The sequence below is a fragment of the Colias croceus genome, chromosome 3 (genome assembly GCF_905220415.1).
Source record: "Colias croceus chromosome 3, ilColCroc2.1".
Lineage (NCBI taxonomy): Eukaryota > Metazoa > Arthropoda > Insecta > Lepidoptera > Pieridae > Colias > Colias croceus.
Window position 1 is genome coordinate 11,722,513 of NC_059539.1, and position 22,428 is coordinate 11,744,940.

Here is a 22,428-nt window from a genome sequence, read left to right on the forward strand (position 1 = left end):
CCGTGATAGCAGTTATTATGTGCTCCAATATGTTGGGGGGTTAGTGGAACAAACCAATTCTGTTTTATGATGCCCGTCTCGGTCAGGGTTAAAGTGCGAAATGAAAAAGGTAGATAGTTATAAATAATAATTGTCATTTGGTTTATCTATTCTAAGGCTAATTCTACCCGTTCCATCTCGCATCGGACGTCGACCGGCAGAGGATAAGACACACGTTAGACACACGGCACACAAGGGCTGGGAGGAGGGCCGGCGCTCACACGGCACGCACTTACGGGCCCTGTTAGGTAACGAGGGGCACCCTGAGCTCCCCCACATTGCGCACTTTGCCCGGGCTGGGCAGCACCTCGGCCGCGGGCGTGGGGGGCGGCGCCGCTGCAAACCAGACACCTGATGAAGCCCTTAAGCATTTCTGAGTAGCATAGCATTGGTCTGCCATCTTTGAACGTGGGTTTGAGTTGAAATGTTACGAGAAATAAATAATAAGTAAACGGCCAGTCCAAAGATGATCCAGAGACAATATTTAATATAAAAAAAGCTTGAAATAGAATAGACATCGATAAATTTAAAGACGACAGTGCAAAGTGACCCCTGATAGAAACAGATCTGTGAGGAACTATTTGAGTTAGTAGAAGCGACACCATGATTAGTGGGACAAGCAAAAATAACTTGGGAACCAAAATGATTCAACCTGGATGGGGCTTCGTCGGTCTGCTAAATGACAACAGGATTATATGATCTTCTGCGATGCTAATGTGCTTGTCCTGCCGCGTTTACTGAAATGAACAGGAACTAATGAAGTGGACGATTCTATAATACATTTGTAATGATACAAAGTGAACACTATAGCTCTAAAAGCGTACCAATACATATAAATGACGTTCGAATAAGCGACAACATACAGACTACAACATTGATGTGAATGGAATGCTGAAGTGTAAATGAAACATTTGAATCAGGAGATTATGAACTAAGTAGTGAAGTGCAATACAACGTTGGACATACAATATTAAGAAACGAAGGAGATCAGTTATCAGGAAATTTATCATTTTTTAAGCCGTTGTCTGCCGTGAAAACTTGTTTTCTTGTGAATCTTTGTGACTAAAACTTATATATAAAAAGTTAATTGAATTAAGGGATAAAATTATTACAAAACTTATCACAAATCGGTGTAACAGCATTATAACCGATCATATAGATAAGTTTTATTATAATCTTTAAATTAGACATCAGTTTCAGGAACATGAACCTTTTCTTCCAAGAAAGTTTCCTTACAATTTTAAAGGACTTAGGGAAAGCGTATTTACAAATAACTTTTTATCCCAACTGTTCGTGAAACTGGTATCTCCATGTTAGTTACCTCTCTCCCTTTCGTAATTGTAGGAATCGGACCTCTCCCGGTGTCCTCCCGAGTGAGCAGGGGGTTCAATAGAGATAATGAATTTGTTAGTTACAGATATCAAGAAATATTTACATACATAGATGATATGGTGATGAAATTTGTATTATATCGAACAGGGAATTGGTAATTTAGGAGACGAATGTCTAGATGAAAATGAAGTCTACTTCTAAGTTTTAGGGTTAGGGTTATTGGAAAATCTACAAGGAAAAAATGATAACGAATAGACATTTATCATACCATTCTGGATTTGACAAACAGTCATGACAATAAGTTTCAATTGAATATAAGGATTTTTTAATTGTTTTAGATAATAATATGTTCGAGTTTAAAAATAAAATTTTAATGATAATTATCATGACTGTCAGGGAAGAGATTTCTAGTATCGTAAGTAAAAGTTAAAATGTATAAATGAATGAAGATTCTATGAATAGAACGAATTGTGTAAACAGTAAAGACTTTTCTTTTATCAATTCCATTCGAACTGAACTCCCAAAAACCCAGATTTGATAAAAATATATTATTAAAAATTATAAACCCCATTTTTTATTGGCAATGATCTTGCCCATAAACTTGAAGGTCCTATAGAAGCATAGATACCAGTAGGGCTATTACAGCAACAATTAGTACTGCTACGATACAACATTTATACTATATATGCGGGTACCTGAGTACACTTGTGACAGCCTTTGACCTCGGCCGGTGTAACCTAACCAAACCAGTTATATTATATGTTTGTTATAAAACGTCATGCTAAAAATCTACCTTTAAATTTAAAGTGATATTGCCTAGGTTTTTATTAATTAAAATACGTTATTTGTCAGTTATAGACTATTCTTAAATATTCTAGAAGTGTATGTGGATGATAGATCAATTTTTAACCTGTGACTTCGTAGGGATGTACATTGTTGCATAAGAAATTACGGATTGTGAAAATTATTGTAAGATTTTATTCTTCTTCTTCATAATTGAATTTTGGTATTAAGAATTACTGACAGATTTTTTTAAACTAATTCACTTGGATATTCATCTGCTTTCTTTCACTTCAGTTTAAAGTCCCTTTTTCACCTATTGTAAATGAGTTATGAGTATGAGATATTATGTTTCAAAAATGAAACTTATATGGCAAAATTCAAATTGTGTATTACCGGAAATTAATAATTTAGTGTATTACACTGTAAAGACTATCATTTGGAAATGAACTACTATCATAATTATTAAAATTTTCACACAACACATAAATTTTTACAAATCAATGTCATGGTCACCATTATTACACAAACATGTTCACCAGATAATCTTTAATTCCACCATTATTATACATCACTATTACAATCCTCATCATTATCCCTTTTACTAATATAATCATCACCATTAATACTACTACAGTCATCGATATCATCACTATGACCATCTTCACCACATCTACACTACACTCTCCCCATACACACACATCCCCACTTCCCACACATCCCCAATCCCACTGTGTGCACACTCACCAGGCTGCGCGTGCGCGGCGGGGTGGTGCGCGTGCGCAGTGTGCGCGGGGTGTGCGGGGTGCGCGGGGTGCAGCGCGGGCGCGCGCGCCGCCGCCGCGGGCGGGTGCGTCGCGCGCCAGTACTTCTGTAACGATATACAAGTGTTCAATGTGTTTCACATAACATAATTGTACTGAGTTATTGTGACGTCATTGATGAGAAATCAAAATGGTAAGGTCCAAAAGTAGAAACAAGAAAAAAAGAGCATGTGTGTCGAGCACACGTGTCAGAAGAGAAACCTGTTTGGCAAGATTCAAAAATATCAAAATCATTGCCACTACGACGTGACGGTATTGCCATGAAGCGACCTTGAAATTTTACTCTCAACGCGCCTAAAGAAGTTTCACTTCAAAAAAGCTATGCAATTTTTTGTGCTGTCAATATTTCTCTCATTTTTATGCGTTGACACAACAAAGTCTTAAAATAACTAGAACAAACTCAACAGCTGACATTTGCGGACTATGACGTTGTTTTTAATAGGGAAATTACTGCACGAACAACATTTAACTCACTAAACATCTACATTATTCACAAGAATTAACTTAAATTAAAAAAGGATAGAACTGAAATCATCATTCAAAGAAAATACGCTCTATATTTTAAGCGACTTTTTAACGTAATCCTACCGTCGTGTTTTACATTTTCTTCTAAAACCAAAAAATAATAATTAACAAATTATTAACAGCAAATTTAACATAATATTATCATATCGAACAAAACACAAACCTCCAAATACTCCGCGATCTTTTCACACGCGTCCTCCAACTGGTTATCATCCAGCGTCAGGTCGAACATCTCCGGCGGGCACTGCGCGAGCTTCTCCGCGGCCACCATTTGTACCGAGAGGTTCTTGCTCTGCCCCTTGCCGCGGGACTTTATTAGTCGCTGGAGCACCTGGAAAATGGGATCGGGTATTGAAAATAAAGGTAAAATAAATAAATAAATATTTCGGGACGATTTTCACACACGGCACGATGTGATCCCATACTAAGCTTTTCGCTTGTGTTATGGAAACCAGATGGCTGATAAACATACAGTTATATAATTTTAAATAAATACTTATATAGATAATTAACACCCAGACACGGAGCAAACATCTATGTTCATCACACAAATATTTGCCCCGGGTGGGAATCGAACCCATGACGTCTGGCTTGGAAGGCAAGCCCACTACCAACCAAGCCAACCGGTCAGTCAAAAGGTAAGATAATGTTTTTATGGTCAGATATGGAAAAATAGAAAAAAAGACGTGTGGCACTCGGCTACTGCCGCGGTAAAGCTATTGCATGCTATGCCTGCAAGCCACACCTTCGCCCGTCGGAGTGGGGAGCGTGAGGTTTTTTCGTTACGGAATTTCTGGATTCGGTCCCCGCGCTCAAGGCCCGCGATAGAAGCTATGCAATAGCTTTAAAATTGAGGTATTTAATTTTTATTATGATGTCTTAAGACAGTATTTTTTCCAATGTGGGAAATGTGATGGCACTATTTCTGACATGGGAATGTGATAGCGCTGTACTTTTCTACACTGGCAATAATACTGCTTTAAGACAACATGGTACTGGAGCAGATATTGTAAACAAAGGAGAAACGTCGAAAATGAATCACGAAAAAAGGTAACCGTTATTTCAATTCTAATAAATACATATAAGACATAATGTAACATTATTTCAATAAATTTTAAAAGCGCTTTGGAATCGTCAAAAATCAGAAGGAAATTATTTATCTCGTGTTTATCTCTGTTTCGCAAAGCAACCGGATTACCAGGTAATAATAAATATTGAATATATCTTACCTTCGGACTAGATATCTTCAGGTACACGATAGTAGGCGCAAGGGAGGTTTTTGCAAGTTGTGAGGGATGATTGATGGTGTCACAGTCGAGCACCACCAGTTGCAGTGTACGCGCCAGATCGAATATCCGCTCTATTTCCGTCTAGAATATTACATGAATAAAGACGTTAGTAATAAAATATTAATCAGAAATCAGGCAAGTATCCAATGATATTATATATAGAAACAAGAGGTAGATACGTTACCAACGCACCAAAACGTAAACCGTGAATTGGTCCTAATTGGGACCAGTGGAATCAGTCAGATTGTGACTTGTGACAGCGAACGCACATGCTGATATAAACGTTAAAATTATCAATAATGCCTTCTTGTGTGTTCAGAAAGTGCACAAATTACGATAATAAAATATAGAAAGATAGAGGGATATCATATCACAGGTAAATGTATTAAAATATTATAATTTTAGAGCAAAAATAACAATTTGCAATTATTAATGAATGACACTTGCTTGACACTTGTATTGAAATAATGAAAGGGATAAAACATTGCTTCAATCACTAGTGTGACAAAGCTAGCGCACACTGTGTTCAAAGATTATCATGTAGATACGATTATTGAAAATAGAACGGTTATTTTATTAATTTCGATTTGGGTAAATACTTGATTATTTTTATATTTAAATCCACACAGTGCATGTAATTAACAAATATATCTATTTATTATATACAATGAAATCGTGATGGCAAAAATGTTTGTTTGCAAAAATGATGTTGAATATACGTATACATTAAAGAAAAGATTATCGCTACTGACGAAAAATGCTATTTGCTTTTCTGTAAATAGCTATTGAACATAAATTTTATTTGTGTTTTAGATAAAAAAGGCTTATACTTAATCCTTTCTTTTATTTCATACTTTTTTTCATCTAGGCACCACTATTATTATATCCTACAAGTTGGAGTGATGACCTTGTACGGGTTCCGGGAACTGCCTTGAAACGAATAGCGTAAGATCGGTCCGTATGGAGTTCTATAAGGAGGACTATGCTCAGCAGTGGGTGTTTATCGGGTGAAATGATGATGACCGAAAACGAACACCACAGCTAGTAATAAATGCTTAATACAGTTATATCTCCAAAAAAGTTTTTTTCATTTTAATAAAACTTCATAATAATAATTAAATAGTAAATGAAATTGTCACATTTGTTTACGTGTGCAGGAAACGAAACATCTATAACATTGAACCTTCTGTGTCGTTAGTCTATGCCAATTGCCATGGCAACTATTTGTTTATTTATATTTAATTGGTGAATTCTTATGACTTTTGCTTACACCTGCGCGGAAGTGACAAACTATCTTTGTCTTTTTTGTTTATATCATTTTATTATAGCCATCTCTCTTATACAGTCTGTCAATGTAATAAATTAAGTAAAATGAAACTTGTATTTGTGTGTGCCTGACACTGCATAAGAAGCATTTTTTTTGGATATATTGTGAGTATATAACGTATCTATACATAAAATATCATTGCAAGTATCGGGATCTTTTAAATTAGTGGTGTGTTATCATCTCGAGGGATTAATTGGTCGTTAGCTTAAGTGCAAACGGTGTTTCTTGTATATATTTGTGCAAATATTAGTGGACACAGCAACGTTTTTTAGATCAGAATATACAAATTAGTTGACATTGAAATACGGCTTGGATATTAGTGAAAAAAATTTAAAGAGTATTTTGTACTATGTGGTATTATCTATCTATATTATTTACATAAATAAAAGCAATATAAAATATATTCCATTTTTTAACTGAACACCAACATGCTATCAATAGCTTCTGTGTTATTCATATTAATACCACTTAAGTCACTATTAATCCACATCCCAGCACAGTTAGTTCCACCATCCAAACATATAACACCCATGCTTCACCCAACCTGAACTTCCGCCAAGCAATTCGTCCTGGAATTCGCCCTATCCATCAACGGTTTCTTTGGCGGATTATTTAGCAAGGATCTCTTAGCCAGAGATATATCCGCTGTGACTCGAGTGATGATAATTCTGTAAAAAATTAAATATATAAATAATTAATACCTGTACTTCTGCGAGACACGTGGATCGTGAATTGGATCGCTCCATGATGGCCCGTTTGGACGGGTTGTTGAGAAGCGACCGTTTTGCGAGCGATATGTCCGCCATCACGCGGGTTATTATTATCCTGAAATGTTAGTTGCGCTTATTGCTATGTTAGATTATGGTTATTGACTTGGACTGAATACTAAGAAAAATATTTCTTAAATTAATCTAGCCAATTTCTGAAGCTTAAAGTGTAGTCGAAGAAAAAGTGGTTTTATTTACATTAAAGGACTTGGTATTGTTAGATTCTGGGGAATTTTAATGTATTGGTCTGCATTTTCAGCAAAATTTCAGAGATTTTGCAATAAAGTCAATTATGACACAATATACTTTATTTTAAAATGTGAAATGTGTCGTAGTATTACCCTAATCAAACGACCTATGAACGAGAATGTATTTTTAAATACATTATCAAAAGTACACTACACGCACCTGCCCTCAAACCTCCGCTTCAAAAAGTCGAACAGGGCCTTTTGCATCATATCCGTCACCTCGTAGCCCTTGAGCGAGGGCCCCACAAGTACCACGGGCCGCATGGAGGGCACCACATCGTACGGCGTGCACGCCTCTTGCTTCTTGAAGAAGGGCTTGCGCTTCTCCTTGCCCGCGGGCAGCGCCCCCGCCCCGCGCCCCCGACCCGCTGTGTCTGAGTCCTCGCCTGGCAACAAGCCGCTTAGTTAATGGCGCTTGTACTGGCGGTGCTTCAATGGAAAAGCTTATTGCCCGTATATTCATTCAGATATGGATTTGGCTTTTTGAAGTTATACTTCATTTGGCGCGATGGAGAAAAATGATGAAAGTGAATTTTTACGATGCGCGCGCACTAAATTTAACAGCATGAAGTTAGTTCTAGGTGGTATGAAAATTGATAACTATGTTCAAGTGTATATTCTGGTATTTTTTTTCCATACGCCAAAGAAGTATAACTTCTAACGCGTGTACATAAGTACACACACTCTTTTTTTATCTTGAGGTACGGGTCACAATTTATGTTATTGCAGACCTATTGCACTGATGCGATGTTAAGGATATTGCGAGTAGCCGACAGCTTTTTATCTATTTCTCATTGTTTGTGGATTCCTTAAGAGAGGAATTCGTTGGTAATGGTGCGAGTTTATAGCCACTCGCTTTTAGGTAACACATCTGTGATTTAGCTATCATCTTCAGAAGTAAATATAAGATTAATGCCAGGGGCGTTATACTTCTCTTTATAGTTACAGAGCACCATCAATACCAATAGATAATATATTTTACGGGTATGCAACTTATAGAACATGCGACGTTCATCATACAGAAATCTAACTACAATTTACAGCATACATACTGCTCATATAATTTTACATACTTTTACACAATCCACAACACCAACAGAACTACCTACCTGGATATCAATAGATAATTTTGGGCATCAAGCTAAACGTAACATATTAATAACATTACAGTGAAATTTTTTGAGCGAACTTTATCAAAATCATAGACAAAGCTGCTCTCAAAATTTAGCTGCTGGTACAGTACAAATATTACAAACATTCCCAGGGAAAATAAAATGTACCACCTGTTGAAAAAAACAAGAATATGCTTAACAGAATTTAAAATGAAAGAGGCAATGGCAGGCGGGATGGATACAGTGAGAGATAAGAACACTTTACTCGAGGCATACAACAAATAGTGAAAATTGGGTGCATTTCCTGGTTTATGAATGAATGGTCTTACCTCGGTCGTACGTCGGGACATCTGAAAATATGACATTTTTGAGTGCAATTTTATTGAACCAGGAAATAGACAACTTCCACTTGGATGAGTGAGAGTAATGACGGTACAAAGCAGTTTAATATAAATAAATACTTAGTGAAGCAGGCACAAGTGACGTCACAAAGTGTGGAGCGAGGGGTCTCAATTGGAATAGTGGGGCGTCAATTGTTTGTTGTGCAACGTTTGTTGAAGAAGATTATGTTACTGTACCTACTGTTTATTATTGACTTTTTGTTTTGATCATAATATGTTGGTTATCATTTTCAGAATTGTACTTTCGGACTTCGGTATGACTAATTATGAAGGTACTGTTCATTAAATATTCGCCTGTCTATTACAAGATGTACTCTTAAAATTTCAATTGAAATACCGCAGTCAAAAGTCATTGAAGTATGTACTCTTAATCATGCATTTATGTGACCGTATTTCATTTTTTATCATGTCTCACGGAACAAAGTATAAATTAGGGTGTATAGACAGAATCAGACAGTGTTAAGGAATTTATAGATGAATTGAATTTAAATGATGTGAGAATAAAGACGCCACTTGTGATAAAACATAGACAAAATAGTTGCAAGAACATCAACCACAACATCGATACAACTAAATTTATAGAGTTATTCTAGTTTTTGATTGCTTTGGATTTAGTCTCTCATCGTTTTTTTTAAGAAAAATCTTATAAACATTCCAAATTTTAGAAGTTTATTGTTGAAACATCAAAACGATCAAAAACAATTTAACTGCGTTGTACAAAATTGGCACGAGATGAAACGCTCTTCTGTTCTCGCTACGCAAAGGAAAAATAGAAATAATTGCCATATTTATATAGTATAAACAGAAAAATGACGTCATATAATTTTATTTACATTCTTGTTAACTTTTTTTACATCCCTTGCTCGTCTATTTATAAATTGTGTATATTTTATTATTTTTCTTAATTTCTTCAAATTTTATAGTACATTTTGGCAACAAAAAGCGGTTTCATCTGATGCATTTCAGTTTTTAATATTACTTGTAGACACCATTCCATCTTATTTGGATTGTTTTTAAATTTCAGGTATCAAAAATTGTGTCTAGAAGTAAATTAACTATTAAATATGACACGGGTTATTTGATTGTGCTTTTGTTGTGGTTTTGTGGATTTTTATTATTCAGTCCTAGTCCCAGTACCGAGTATATGCAGTATATTATCCTTCATTAAAATTTAAAGTGTCTTCAATTCATACATAGCTGGAGTCCCACCATTGGTAAACTATGCACAATGGAACTAACAGTCTTGCCTATGCTATTTACGTAAAAAACGCATCACGTCATATAATTTTAATTGCATATATATTTTTTTAACATCCCTAGCTTCGCATAGCCGGTTAAAGCTGGACGCCGGATTCGCATAACGCTCCTGATGCAGTGATAGTGGGTATTATGATTCTGAGAACATAAAAAATTATGTTCTCACGTTATAAAAAACATAATCCGTATGCGCTTACGTAAAAACTATTAACTATTGGATTGCTAGTTAGGGCTGTACACATAAAACTTTTAAGAATTCATCTAATAGAAAAAAAAACTGCCAAACATATTGAGTATTTTTTACATAATTAGCGTATGGAAAACTATAAATTCCACCGAACATAATACAACAACGTTGGGACACCTTGTATACCCCAAATTCCAATCCCCGTACACCAGAATTTCATATCTGCACCCAACCATCAAAACCCATCAGACTTTATAAAACCCACCCATCCCACAAAGTTCCCTAACCCCACAAGTACTCAAACCAACAAGTCCCCAAACCCTACACACTACTCAACCCACCAGCCCACAACCCTTAACCCACAAAACCCCAGCAAGCACAACAAAAGCCGCTGCATGACGTGACGTACCGGGCGTGGGGGGGGTGCTACCTCTGCTGGGGAGCGGGTGCTGCAGGCCCGACGGCGGCCGCGGGTAGCGCCCGCGCGCCGCCAGCCCCGCGCGCACCGCCTCCAGCTTCACCGGCGACGGGATGAAGCCCACGTCCGCGTCCTCCCTCACCAGCCGACCGATCCACCAGTTGTTGTCGTACTTCTCCTGCAGCGGGAGACACACGTAACCATGGCAACAGTAATGAAAGCAACAGACGTGTTGTGGTCGTACTTCTCCTGCAGCGGGAGACACAGGTAACCATGGCAACAGAAATGAAAGCAACAGTCGTGTTGTTGTCGTACTGGTGTTATCGTACTTTTCCTGCCACGGGAGATACGGGTAACCATGGCAACAGTTAATAAAGTGGTTAATAAAGTGACAGCCGTGTAACAACACGTACTTCGGCAACAGCCGTACTTCTCCTGCAACGGGAGACAATTGTTGCTATCTATGGTAAGAGCGAGTAAAAGTATAAGACTACCCACTTGTGTAACATGTTTTTGTTTTACTTCTCCTGAATGGAACAAGGCTGTTTCTATGATAATCCTTAATACCAATACATAGTAAAACTAACAAAAGCAACAGTAACAGTTAAAAGACTGCCCAGTCGTTTAGTATGTCTTGTACCATTTCAGGACAAGTTCGACAACTTGTCCTGGAATGGTACTATGTTAGTCACTGGATTCTTTTTAACTTTAACTTAAAAAAATGCCTACAAGAAAGTTCTAAGACATTTATGGTGATAGTGATTTATGCACACTATTGCTTTTTGATAAATGTCTCTTCTTCTCACATAGCCCAAAAATTAGTTATATATTATCATATACATATATTATTATAATTTTAAATCTGATCGACATCCTACACTAGTTCTACCAAACAAATATCTTCTAAACATACCTTGATGTGTAGAAAGTCGCGCACTTCAAAGGAGATGGCGCTGCCGTGCACCGGCGAGTCGTCGTCCAGCTTGCCATCGTACGCGACGTTCGTGCGCACGGCGAACGCCACCGGCTTCGACTGGAAAGAGAAACGGTAAGTGTAAGAAAAAAGTTTTAAAGACAAGATTATTTATTATTGAGAAAACAAAAAACTTAACTGTTTTATGTAGCCTATGTCACTACCTCTATCACAACTTATGTCAAAATCCATCTAGCTGTACTTAGGGCGTTCCAAAAAAATATATCCTACACGTGTACTGAACTCGAAAAACATGTAACTTCATCCTCCTTTCACAGTTCCCAAAACTTAGCGGGAGGGTAACTATGATTATAGACGAATTCTAAAATATGTGTGAAATTACAATAGCATTCCTTTTTATAATAACCTAAATGCCTATTATTGAAATAACATAAGAATAAAAAAAACGCAATTTAACAAGAGCATTAACAAAAATTAGGACAAATCGTGGCCAGAGTTTATAGCTTTAGGAACTTTATTATGCTGATGAGATGTCTAACCAAGTCCGAAGTAGAATTACTCAAAACGAAAGGTAATTTAACCCATAATTTGGACAAAACTATGAAATAATAAAATTAGAATGAAATGTGACCATAAGCATATTTCTTCCCAATCTTTCAAAAACGTGTCGTGCCCTAAAATATTCATCTTTATCTAGGTCACGCTTGTTTGTAGATTTATCGGTATTGTCTACGACATGCATTATACAATATATGTACATATTACTACAATGCAAGTCACATTTGATTAAAACATTCAATATTTCTTCACCTCAAAAAAGAAAGCGAACTTTGTAAGAAAAAATACGACATCTTTGTAAAAGAAGCACATCCAAAAAATATTTTTAATTAAAATAAATCACAGCATTTAAAAATCTTGGCAGAACATAATCCGAACTTGACATTTATTTTATGTAGGTGTTGCAAGGTTTCGAAGCCGTACCACGAAGCCTTAAAAATAACGGACAATTTTGTAAAGGTCAGCTGTACTATTTGCTCTTTATGTGCGCTATCTGGAGGTATTCTATTTTAAACGCACACGTGGAAAATCAATGATGGAGATGGAATGCATCTTAGGGGATGCAGCTTCTAGAATACTCTGAAGGTCTTTTAACAAGGACGTCGTAATATAACTTGTACATACAAAAAAATCATGGAAATTGAGTTGCTACAGCTAGTAGAAGGTATTACATATATTTCGGTGAAATATATTGCAAGTTTCATATAGAAAACTTGAAAGGCATTTCAGCTTTTTCATCCATATGGGCTTATTGTCCACAGATTTCGCACGAGGTACTGTGACAAAAAGTAGTATTTATGCTGTTAAACTTATCTGATCGCTGAACAGAATTTTAGTTAAATTGGCTCAGAAGTTTTTGCACAAAATAAAGAAGAAATTTTCTATGAAACAACCTAACGAGTATTACTTAACAAGTGGAGTTATAACTGCGTTAAAAACACCCGACTTCAAACTTGCACGTTTGCAACATTTACAAATACAGACAAAAATGCTCATAAAATAAAAACTACTGGGCCTATCCGAATAAAATTTTTATGGGACCAATTCGACACAATCCCGCATCGAACAAAAAAAGAATCACCTAAATCGGTTCAGAAACCTCGGAGTAATCGGTGTACATACATAAAAAAAAAACATACCGGCCGAATTGATAACTTCCTCCTTTTTTGAAGTCGGTTAATGACAAATATCTTCAATATGAATGAAATTGGTAAACATTTTGAATTGGCATTTACACATCTATTTCTATAGTGGGTCAAACTTCACAAGCCACTTGCACATATATCCCACAGTATATCCCAAAACCAGTTCCACACAACATTCATATCACCGAATTTTTCAAAACTACCCCCAAGTAAAAATCTACCTACCCTCACCTTATCCAATTACAACAGGGCTTATGATTATTTCTCCCGTCCCCGGCTCAAAATGACCATCATTTCCTATCACCCTACTAACGTAGGTATTAACATACCATTAACTTTTTCAAAACTACCCTCAACTAAAAAATCTACCTACCCTCGCCTTATCCAATTGCAGCAGGGCTTGAGCTTCCTTCTCCCTCCTCTGACTCTCCTTGTCTTCGTCCAACGACAGCTCCGAAGACGGCTGCGAGTAGTTAGAATCCGCCGAGCCCTGGAATCATAACGGTAGTAATATTAACATTTAACACTAGACTTCATATTATAGTGCATTTACACATTCGTGCAAATAGCCAGGCGAATTATGAACACACATATAGAAATTATATACTTTTTAATCGAATTTATTATTAAAATTATACTCGCTTTCAATCAAATGCAAGAAAACACGAGAGATGAGAACGTTCGTGATAACGGATGGTACGGACACTCGACGTAATCAAACTGTGTCAACCTTGGTAAGCGTCAACACTCGTATACGAATGTTTTGAACACGAATGTGTAAATGCACCATTAAACAAAGAAGCTTAAAAGATAAACCTCTTAAAGAACTAACCTCAAGAATCACTAGCCTTAAAGGTATAAACCTAAATTGCCCCTTGCATAAAAGAAGTTTATGTAAAGAATCCGGTAAGTCGACTAAATCTTTCAAAGATGCTTATGTGCATACCTAATAGATACGCAGAAATGAAGCTGAAGAAGCCCCATTGAACATAGGTTAAAGTAATTGCGACCTTACCACACCCCGGACACTCCATACAAAATTATAGTTTTGACAGTCACACTGTAGAGACTGCAAATGTGTGTGTAAACTCTTTATGGTTGGCACATTTGTGACTAGCGTAAAAAAAATTCGCGTTTTTCTGATGAAATACATCCGTAAACAGCACAATATCTAACCATTTTCTACGAAAAACGATAATCACAAATCCAAAATAATAAAATTGCTTTAAGTCAATTTGATTAATGTTGTCAATCTTCGTTGCGTTTCGTCTAAAGACGTCGTTGGTATCGTCCTTGCGGGGAAATGGGTACCATAACATGTCTGATCGTGCGGGGTGAGGTAAGTGTTTAATTTTGGCGGGAGGCGGAGAGTGTCCGTTCTGTAGCGTTTAGCTACTATTATGTAGTGAGTATGGCCGCCAAAAATTGTACATTCAAGAAAAAAAAAATGTCCTTGTCATTTTATATAGCACCAGATTTTTTTATATAGTAATTATGCTAGTTTTTAAATAGTTTCAGCTTTACTATGTTATATTTATCATTATATTAATAATTTAAATTAATTTTGAGTGCCTTTAACAAGCTCAATATTTTTTTTTTGAAATGCTTATTTTCCTTTCCATACTAAAATCATGTGTCCCACTTAGTCATCTCACACTTTGAAGTCACAAAATTATGCAAAAATCTATTGATACCTGTAAAATTTTGGTATTTCTAAATTATTCTGTAAACTTGTGGATAGTTTCAACAAGTTCTAATAAAAATAACATAAAAGAAATTAATATAAAACTCACTTAAAACTATGTCTCACTTTTTTTCACGAATGATACTTCACGCACGGTTACCATAAAATAACACCCTAAATAACTAGATATCCAAGCCACAAAAATATTTTTAAGTAGCGACAACACCGATTTACATGTTGGCCAACCTTTAGAAAAAAAATCGCCATTTTGTTACTGTCAAAGTTAATCGAAAGGTAGTCGGCATTTTTGCTTCGCAACATTTTAATAATTTTGAGTGAGAATTATGCAAGGTAAGAATACAAATTTACTATATTATTTAAATTATGTGTGTAGCTTTAGTGTTCTAGTAACAAATCAAACTATGCGGCGTCTTATTACTACAATACTTTGGCGAATAAAGGCTTATAAATTTATAAAGAATAGAAAAAATTCGATCACGAGGCGGGACTTGAACCCGCATCCTTCGCGCCATTCCGGGGCGGATGCCTAACCAACTCAGCCACTCGTGACCCGCCTGAGCAATCGAATTTATTCTATCCTTTCAGTTTTATGTGTCTTAAGGGACACACCGCGCGCCATCTATTGAGATGATTTAACAACCATGTCAACCAATATGAAGCACTTTTCAGTGAATACAATATTGTAACGATGGAACACGACCTTTTCTTGAATTTATATTTTTTTGGTTTTTATGGCATTCAAATGCTTTATAAATATAAATTTATAAAGAATAGAAAAAATTCGATCACGAGGCGGGACTTGAACCCGCATCCTTCGCGCCATTCCGGGGCGGATGCCTAACCAACTCAGCCACTCGTGACCCGCCTGAGCAATCGAATTTATTCTATCCTTTCAGTTTTATGTGTCTTAAGGGACACACCGCGCGCCATCTATTGAGATGATTTAACAACCATGTCAACCAATATGAAGCACTTTTCAGTGAATACAATATTGTAACGATGGAACACGACCTTTTCTTGAATTTATATTTTTTTGGTTTTTATGGCATTCAAATGCTTTATAAATATAAATTTATAAAGAATAGAAAAAATTATAATTATATTATTATATTTATAAAGCATTTGCGCGCGCGCGGTGTGTCCCTTAAGACACATAAAACTGAAAGGATAGAATAAATTCGATTGCTCAGGCGGGTCACGAGTGGCTGAGTTGGTTAGGCATCCGCCCCGGAATGGCGCGAAGGATGCGGGTTCAAGTCCCGCCTCGTGATCGAATTTTTTCTATTCTTTATAAATTTATATTTATAAAGCATTTGAATGCCATAAAAACCAAAAAAATATAAATTCAAGAAAAGGTCGTGTTCCATCGTTACAATATTGTATTCACTGAAAAGTGCTTCATATTGGTTGACATGGTTGTTAAATCATCTCAATAGATGGCGCGCGGTGTGTCCCTTAAGACACATAAAACTGAAAGGATAGAATAAATTCGATTGCTCAGGCAGGTCACGAGTGGCTGAGTTGGTTAGGCATCCGCCCCGGAATGGCGCGAAGGATGCGGGTTCAAGTCCCGCCTCGTGATCGAATTTTTTCTATTCTTTATAAATTTATATTTATAAAGCATTTGAATGCCATAAAAACCAAAAAAATATAAATTCGAATAAAGGCTTTTTAGGTTATGTCCAACCATATTTTTATTCACGAATGATACCATGTGTTACTATTGTGTAACGTAACATCCGTGAGCGTCTCTTAGGGGTAGTACTCACTAGAGAATCTAAAGTTAAAAATTTACTTTTTTACATAAAGAGAACCCACTTCAAAAACTATCATGTTTCGGAAGTTAGTAACTTTTTTACTATAATAATTCGTATTCGTAATTAATATCATAAGTTGTGAATGATTCTTGCATTTGTAAGTATTATAGAAATACAAAATTTGAGAAATAAAACTTTTTCTTTAATATTTAAATTTGTTTTATTGAGTTTTAAAGTAATTTAATCAAATAATTTAATTAACAATATAAAACAGAAATGTAAAAAAAATATCCTGCATTATTAGTTGTAATGTACACTAGGCTTAACAAAATCACGTATGTTACTATCAGTCACGTATACGGTGTGTTACGATTTCACTACTGTTATTGTACAATATTTGGCGGCCATACTCTATTCTGTGACCTTACTATAAAGTATTATTTGTCTAAATTATTTATTTTAGATACCTGCACAGATCTCTTTCACAGATTGTTTCTAGAAATGGCATAAAATTTAAGGTGTGACTTTATTATTACTTTATAGTAATAAAAACGCTGAAACAGACTAAATAATTAAATATCACTATTATTTCCTCAAGCGGTGATGAAAAATTGTTATCATAATTTTGAATACTTTACTTACTTATTTACTTTGTTTATTTACTTTGTAATTACTTACTTAGGTACGTACTGTGGTACGTGGTACTAACCTAGAATAATATGTATTATTGATATGTATATTATGTACTTTGTTTTTTAAACGCGTTTCTATGCATGTTCCATAAAATACTAAAACATTGTTATAATATATGGTACTCTATTTACGTGCGACATTCAAATAAAACCGAATAGGTACTATTTAATTAATAGATAATCACTTCCTATATACATATGTTTTTCATACAACATTTAAACTTATATCAAAGACATTGCATTTGTTTTTAAAATACACAGATAGGACATAGGTTATACACAATTTTCAGTACCTAGCTCACATTCCCTGAAAACCTTATTCATACATAAAATAGCACATTAGGTAGGTATATATAGAATAAAAATCATGCCGTCAATAAACAATAAAAGCAAAAAAATTAAAATCTTACCAGCGGTTTATATTTTTTCATTTGAGTTGCGCGAGTCGTGCCCACTGCATGCAACGCACAAGACAAAACAAATCAGACACATGCCCATTGTAATAATGCACAAATAAATATCTGTAAATAATAGCATTAAATAAAAAACATTGGTCAACGTCAACATGCATTTAGGCGCAATTTAGTTTTGTATCGAATTAAAAATTTGAAAATAGAACTTGTAAATTTCAATTAGAAAAAAATATTTTGTTTTTTTTTATACGCCATGCACAAAGGAATTTGATAGGACTGGGACAAAATTTGTTTTTTTTTGACAAAAGTGTAAGCGATGGACAGTAAAGCATAGAATTATAAAATAAAATGACAATGAGATCTATAATTACATTTATCTATAGATTGTGATGTACTGATTAGCTCTACAAAAGTGATAAGGCAGAATAAATAATAAAGCAACTACTGACACATACTTATAAATATGGATACTAGGTACTATACCTTATGAGCTTATTTATGACCAATAGGTGCTAAAGTAAATGCGAGTTTATCTAATGCATTATTATTTTATTATGTACATACCCTCATTTTTTCGATGTTTCTAGTGAATGCAAGTGATTATCTACACGAATAATAATATGATAAAGACGTAAAATCATTTAGAAGTCGTCCGTAAAATTAGATACACTCTCTTTTTCAATAAATATATTTTATGACGAAATCAACAATATTTCAAAACTTCATTTATTATCAAACAAATATCAAAATTTCATTTGTTATTGGACAAAAAAAAACATTCCAAATATTTTGAAATAAAAAAAAACTTCGAAATTCCCGCCAAAACAAACGTCACGCTTTTATTTTTATCTGTCGAAAGTTTTATCATCTATTCAGCCAGCGTGAATCGATCACATAATAAGAGGTTTGTTGGTCAGGGTTTGGTTGGCGGCAGACGGGCGGCGATCGAAGCGATGACGTCATTTTATATTATGTTCACCCCTATGCATACTACATGGTATTTTGGATATTATTCTGGTAGAACAACGACGACTTTGCGTATTGTATTGGGAAGTCGTTCCTTTGCTGTTTATTAGTAGAAAGGAATGTAATGAAAAATATATTTCAGTATGGTTAGATAGCTTTATAGCGTTTTCATTAATTTTGAGTTACATTATTGCTAATAATGGTATGATTAATTGTGATTGTCATATTTCAGGACAAAAAATGTATATTTCAGGACAATTAAAACACACGGCACGATCTGATCCTATAGGTAGGTCTAGGTAGGTACTAAGCTTTCGCTTGTGTTATGGAAACCAGATGGCTGATAAACATACATAGGTATTTAATTTTAAATAAATAGGTACTTATATATGTATATATAATTAACACCCAGACACCATATCAGCGAGATGTTTAATTTCCGGATTTACAGCACCTGTACCGTCTACATCATTTTTATACCACACTCTCTGTCTTCTCATATTTTATCTTCTCACATTATATATTTCTCTTCTATAAAATCCCCGATTGATCGATCCCTTGAATCTAATTTAAGAAATTGCGCATAATTTCACAATGTATCTACTAATTTCGTCTTTGTTATTATTCCTGTTATCCATAGAAGTAAATATTTATGACAACACATCACATTGTTATTTCATTAACATGAACAATGAAGCAATGGTGCTCTAGTGAATTTAGAGATGACGCATTGAATTCTTAAAGAAAAATAAAGAATCCGGGTTTGAAAATTATGCTGCAAATTTTCGTAAATTTCGACTTTCGCAAGGGAAGTTACTTCATCGTCTTGAAATTTGGTAAAAGACAACAACTTATATCACAGATAAAGGAAATTTTTTGAAGTTACAACTTACAACATAGGTAATAATTAAAATTGGGTATGTTCTCGCACTTGGCTGGTTTTATTTTTAAATATTACATAATTAATTCTAATTTCTAACTATGTCTTTAGCTATAATTTTTCATATCATCATCATCATCATCATCACCCCATATACGTTCCCAGTTCCCACTGCTGGGACACGGGCCTCTTATACCTATGGAGATGTATTATTCATTCGTAGCCTGTATTAATTTTGCATGATTCTACTCTCTCATTATTATAGACTATAGAGAATGTAATGAATATGACAATGGAATTTTTATTCTATGATTGTACACTTGTATAGGTTATCGATACAATTCCCTCAGTTGTGGGAAAGTACTTATACAGGTGTCCTGGATTTGGTGTACTATGATCAATAGATAGTTTTTCAAGCACTGATTATAACCTAAAACCACGTAAACACTATCACGTCGTAAAAAATATGTAATTTTAAAATTTATGGTCCATATTTTGGGTTCCATATTCCATATTCAAGTAACGGTTTGCCTGAATTTACATTGGAACCAAGTAAAGGGACAAGAAATCGGTCATGTATTTTGCATCTTGTAAAAGCATCAGGCCAGCAAGTCAGTGGAATCATTTACAATATATTTCCCTAATTTTCTCATAAAATAAAGCCCTTACCAAATATGGTTTTAAATATAAAGGCAGCCCAATAAACAATTGAAACAAGCAAACATAAGGGCGAAGGTTTGGCGGATCTTAGACCATAAGTTAAATTTAATAAAACTTTACGAAATTTCAGAGAAGCAATTTAATTTAAACGTCTTCAATTGATATTGCATTATCCTATAGAAAGATGGCAACCAAATAAACGTTTTTCATGATACATCAGTCTTCTAAATAGATGTATATTATAGAGACCATAATATGCGTTCAGACCAGAAATAATTTTATATGACTGTGTTCTACAGCATTCTTAAAATGTACATCTTTAAAATATTCATTTTCAAGCAACCAAGTCTATTTCATACATTGTCAAATTATGCAGCTCGCCTAAATTTAACTCAGAACTGAAATGAATTCATAACAACCTCAACGGAGTTGAAATTTACAAATTTTAATTACACAGTTGCAGAGTTGAATTTTGTGAACAATAATAGCATGTTATATTTATAGATATGACTTTCTGGAACTTTTGATAACAATGTTTAATACCTATAAGGTGAAATATATAATATAGGGGGTTCGTTAATTTTGGGTAACATAGACATCCGTTGAGAACTTTCGTCAATTCAGGACGTCAAAGATGTTTACGATATTGCTTATTATTGAGAGGTTTCTATAGGAAATAAAACATGGTCACTATACCATAACCAGTTAAATTATTGTTTGGCTATTAAAAATTGCAGGAGGACTTGTCTAAGAAGGTTTTTACATCTCACGTTAAGAACGAGAACTACCATCAGGTTAAACAAATATTGGTCAATGGTGATAGTAAACCCAGAAGTAAACTGAAGGTATAGAATATCTGTTAAGAATATGATATAGTAGCTGCGCCCCGAGGTTTGAAGGTTTCACCCGCGTGGCTCCGCTCCTGTTGGTCTTAGCGTGATTATATATAGCCTATAGCCTTCCTTGATAAATGGGCTATCTAACACCGAAAGAGATTTGTTTAAGATATAGATTTTAGGAAGCTTTTCTCGTCTTTTTTCTTATCGTTATTATTCCTATTTTATTGTTTTGTGTACTGCTTACTTCCATCTTGCTTTTAGAACGTATATTATTTTTTTATTCGCGATGACATAAGGAATTCCTTTAGCATTTTAGTCTATCTAATGAGGTAATCATAAGAATTTGTTTGGGACTAGCACATGGGACTAGCTTGACACTAATCATGAACAAAAATATATCCTGAACAATAAAAGGAATCTTGTAGAAACTGGTGCTTTTGTTCAGTCCAGTGATTGTTACAATGTTCTCAATCGATAAGTAGGTGCATATAGTGCAATAATTAACAGTGAGTCAGTATAATACTGCCACGATGATAATTTCGTTTAGATTTTGTGGAGATTTATAATTATAGTCCCTTAATTTCGGCAATATAATTTATGTTTTGTATTCGGACTGTAAATGAAGCCTCATTTGAGAACTTTTTGGCAAAGAAGTAGCCTGAAACTTTTGATTAATGCTGTTGTAGTGCTTACATCTGTAGCTTAGCCAAGAACATTCACGCTTTATTTACCCTTACAATGCGACTGTACGTCGATAATGTCCCGTTTATTTTCATCATCACCTATTGAGTCCTTAACAACATCTGTGTGAGTAAGTCTTTCCTTATGACCCAGTTCTTTACCCTCCATTTCATTTGGACCAAAATAATCAGGAATGTTACTCCTGTTTACTCCCTGTATTCCGATGCTATTATTCATCAGTTCCCCGCAGCGGCCATAAACGTCTATCAGCTTAGATATTACCGCGTCCTGATTACAGACATGTTGATGAATTGATAAAAACCAGACTATTTCAAAGTGAACATGCATTGGCGCTATTACAAGGATATCCCATTTCCGTACTTTTACTGCATGATCAATAACAGAATGCCTTTTTATTTATGTACCCATATCTTAATATTGTTTAGGTTCTGGATGATTGTTTTACTACTCGTAGAACAACTATATGAGGTTTATTATGAACCTATGGTTTGTCCATAAATCTAAGTCTGATCTAATCAGCTGTAAAATTGCTACGTATCTAAATGATTGAGCTTGGACACAAAGGGATGAATTTACCAGTCCTAATCGTTCAACCACCGCCTACACTTGCCAGTGCTCAGAGATTCGACTTAGTCGTCTAGCGCTGTCTACATCCCGAGCTAGTCACCAAA

At 35.1% G+C, this 22,428-nt stretch overlaps 2 protein-coding genes across 18 annotated transcripts in view; both read right to left on the reverse strand.

The window, feature by feature from the left end:
* Positions 1-22,428, reverse strand: part of LOC123706345 (long-chain-fatty-acid--CoA ligase 4) — a 562,712-nt gene that overhangs the window by 204,486 nt on the left and 335,798 nt on the right. The gene's annotated exons all lie outside the window — the stretch shown is intronic.
* The window catches only part of LOC123706350 (voltage-dependent L-type calcium channel subunit beta-2), a 155,557-nt gene that overhangs the window by 1,960 nt on the left and 131,169 nt on the right, over positions 1-22,428 (reverse strand). For 4 of the 12 annotated variants that reach the window (XM_045655589.1, XM_045655593.1, XM_045655585.1 and 1 more), the window contains 10 exons: positions 17,708-17,751; positions 13,517-13,633; positions 11,420-11,539; positions 10,498-10,684; positions 7,292-7,517; positions 6,661-6,784; positions 4,730-4,870; positions 3,664-3,831; positions 2,899-3,022; positions 1,361-1,426 (listed from right to left, as the gene is read on the reverse strand). In XM_045655589.1, the coding sequence (XP_045511545.1) occupies positions 1,361-1,426; positions 2,899-3,022; positions 3,664-3,831; positions 4,730-4,870; positions 6,661-6,784; positions 7,292-7,517; positions 10,498-10,684; positions 11,420-11,539; positions 13,517-13,633; positions 17,708-17,728 (1,294 nt within the window). In that variant the 5' untranslated portion in view covers positions 17,729-17,751. Of the gene's footprint in view, positions 1-5; positions 777-1,360; positions 1,427-2,898; positions 3,023-3,663; positions 3,832-4,729; positions 4,871-6,660; positions 6,785-7,291; positions 7,518-10,497; positions 10,685-11,419; positions 11,540-13,516; positions 13,634-17,707; positions 17,819-22,333; positions 22,415-22,428 lie in introns of those variants that run through there. The other 8 variants (XM_045655582.1, XM_045655583.1, XM_045655584.1 and 5 more) reach the window with 5 other exon arrangements.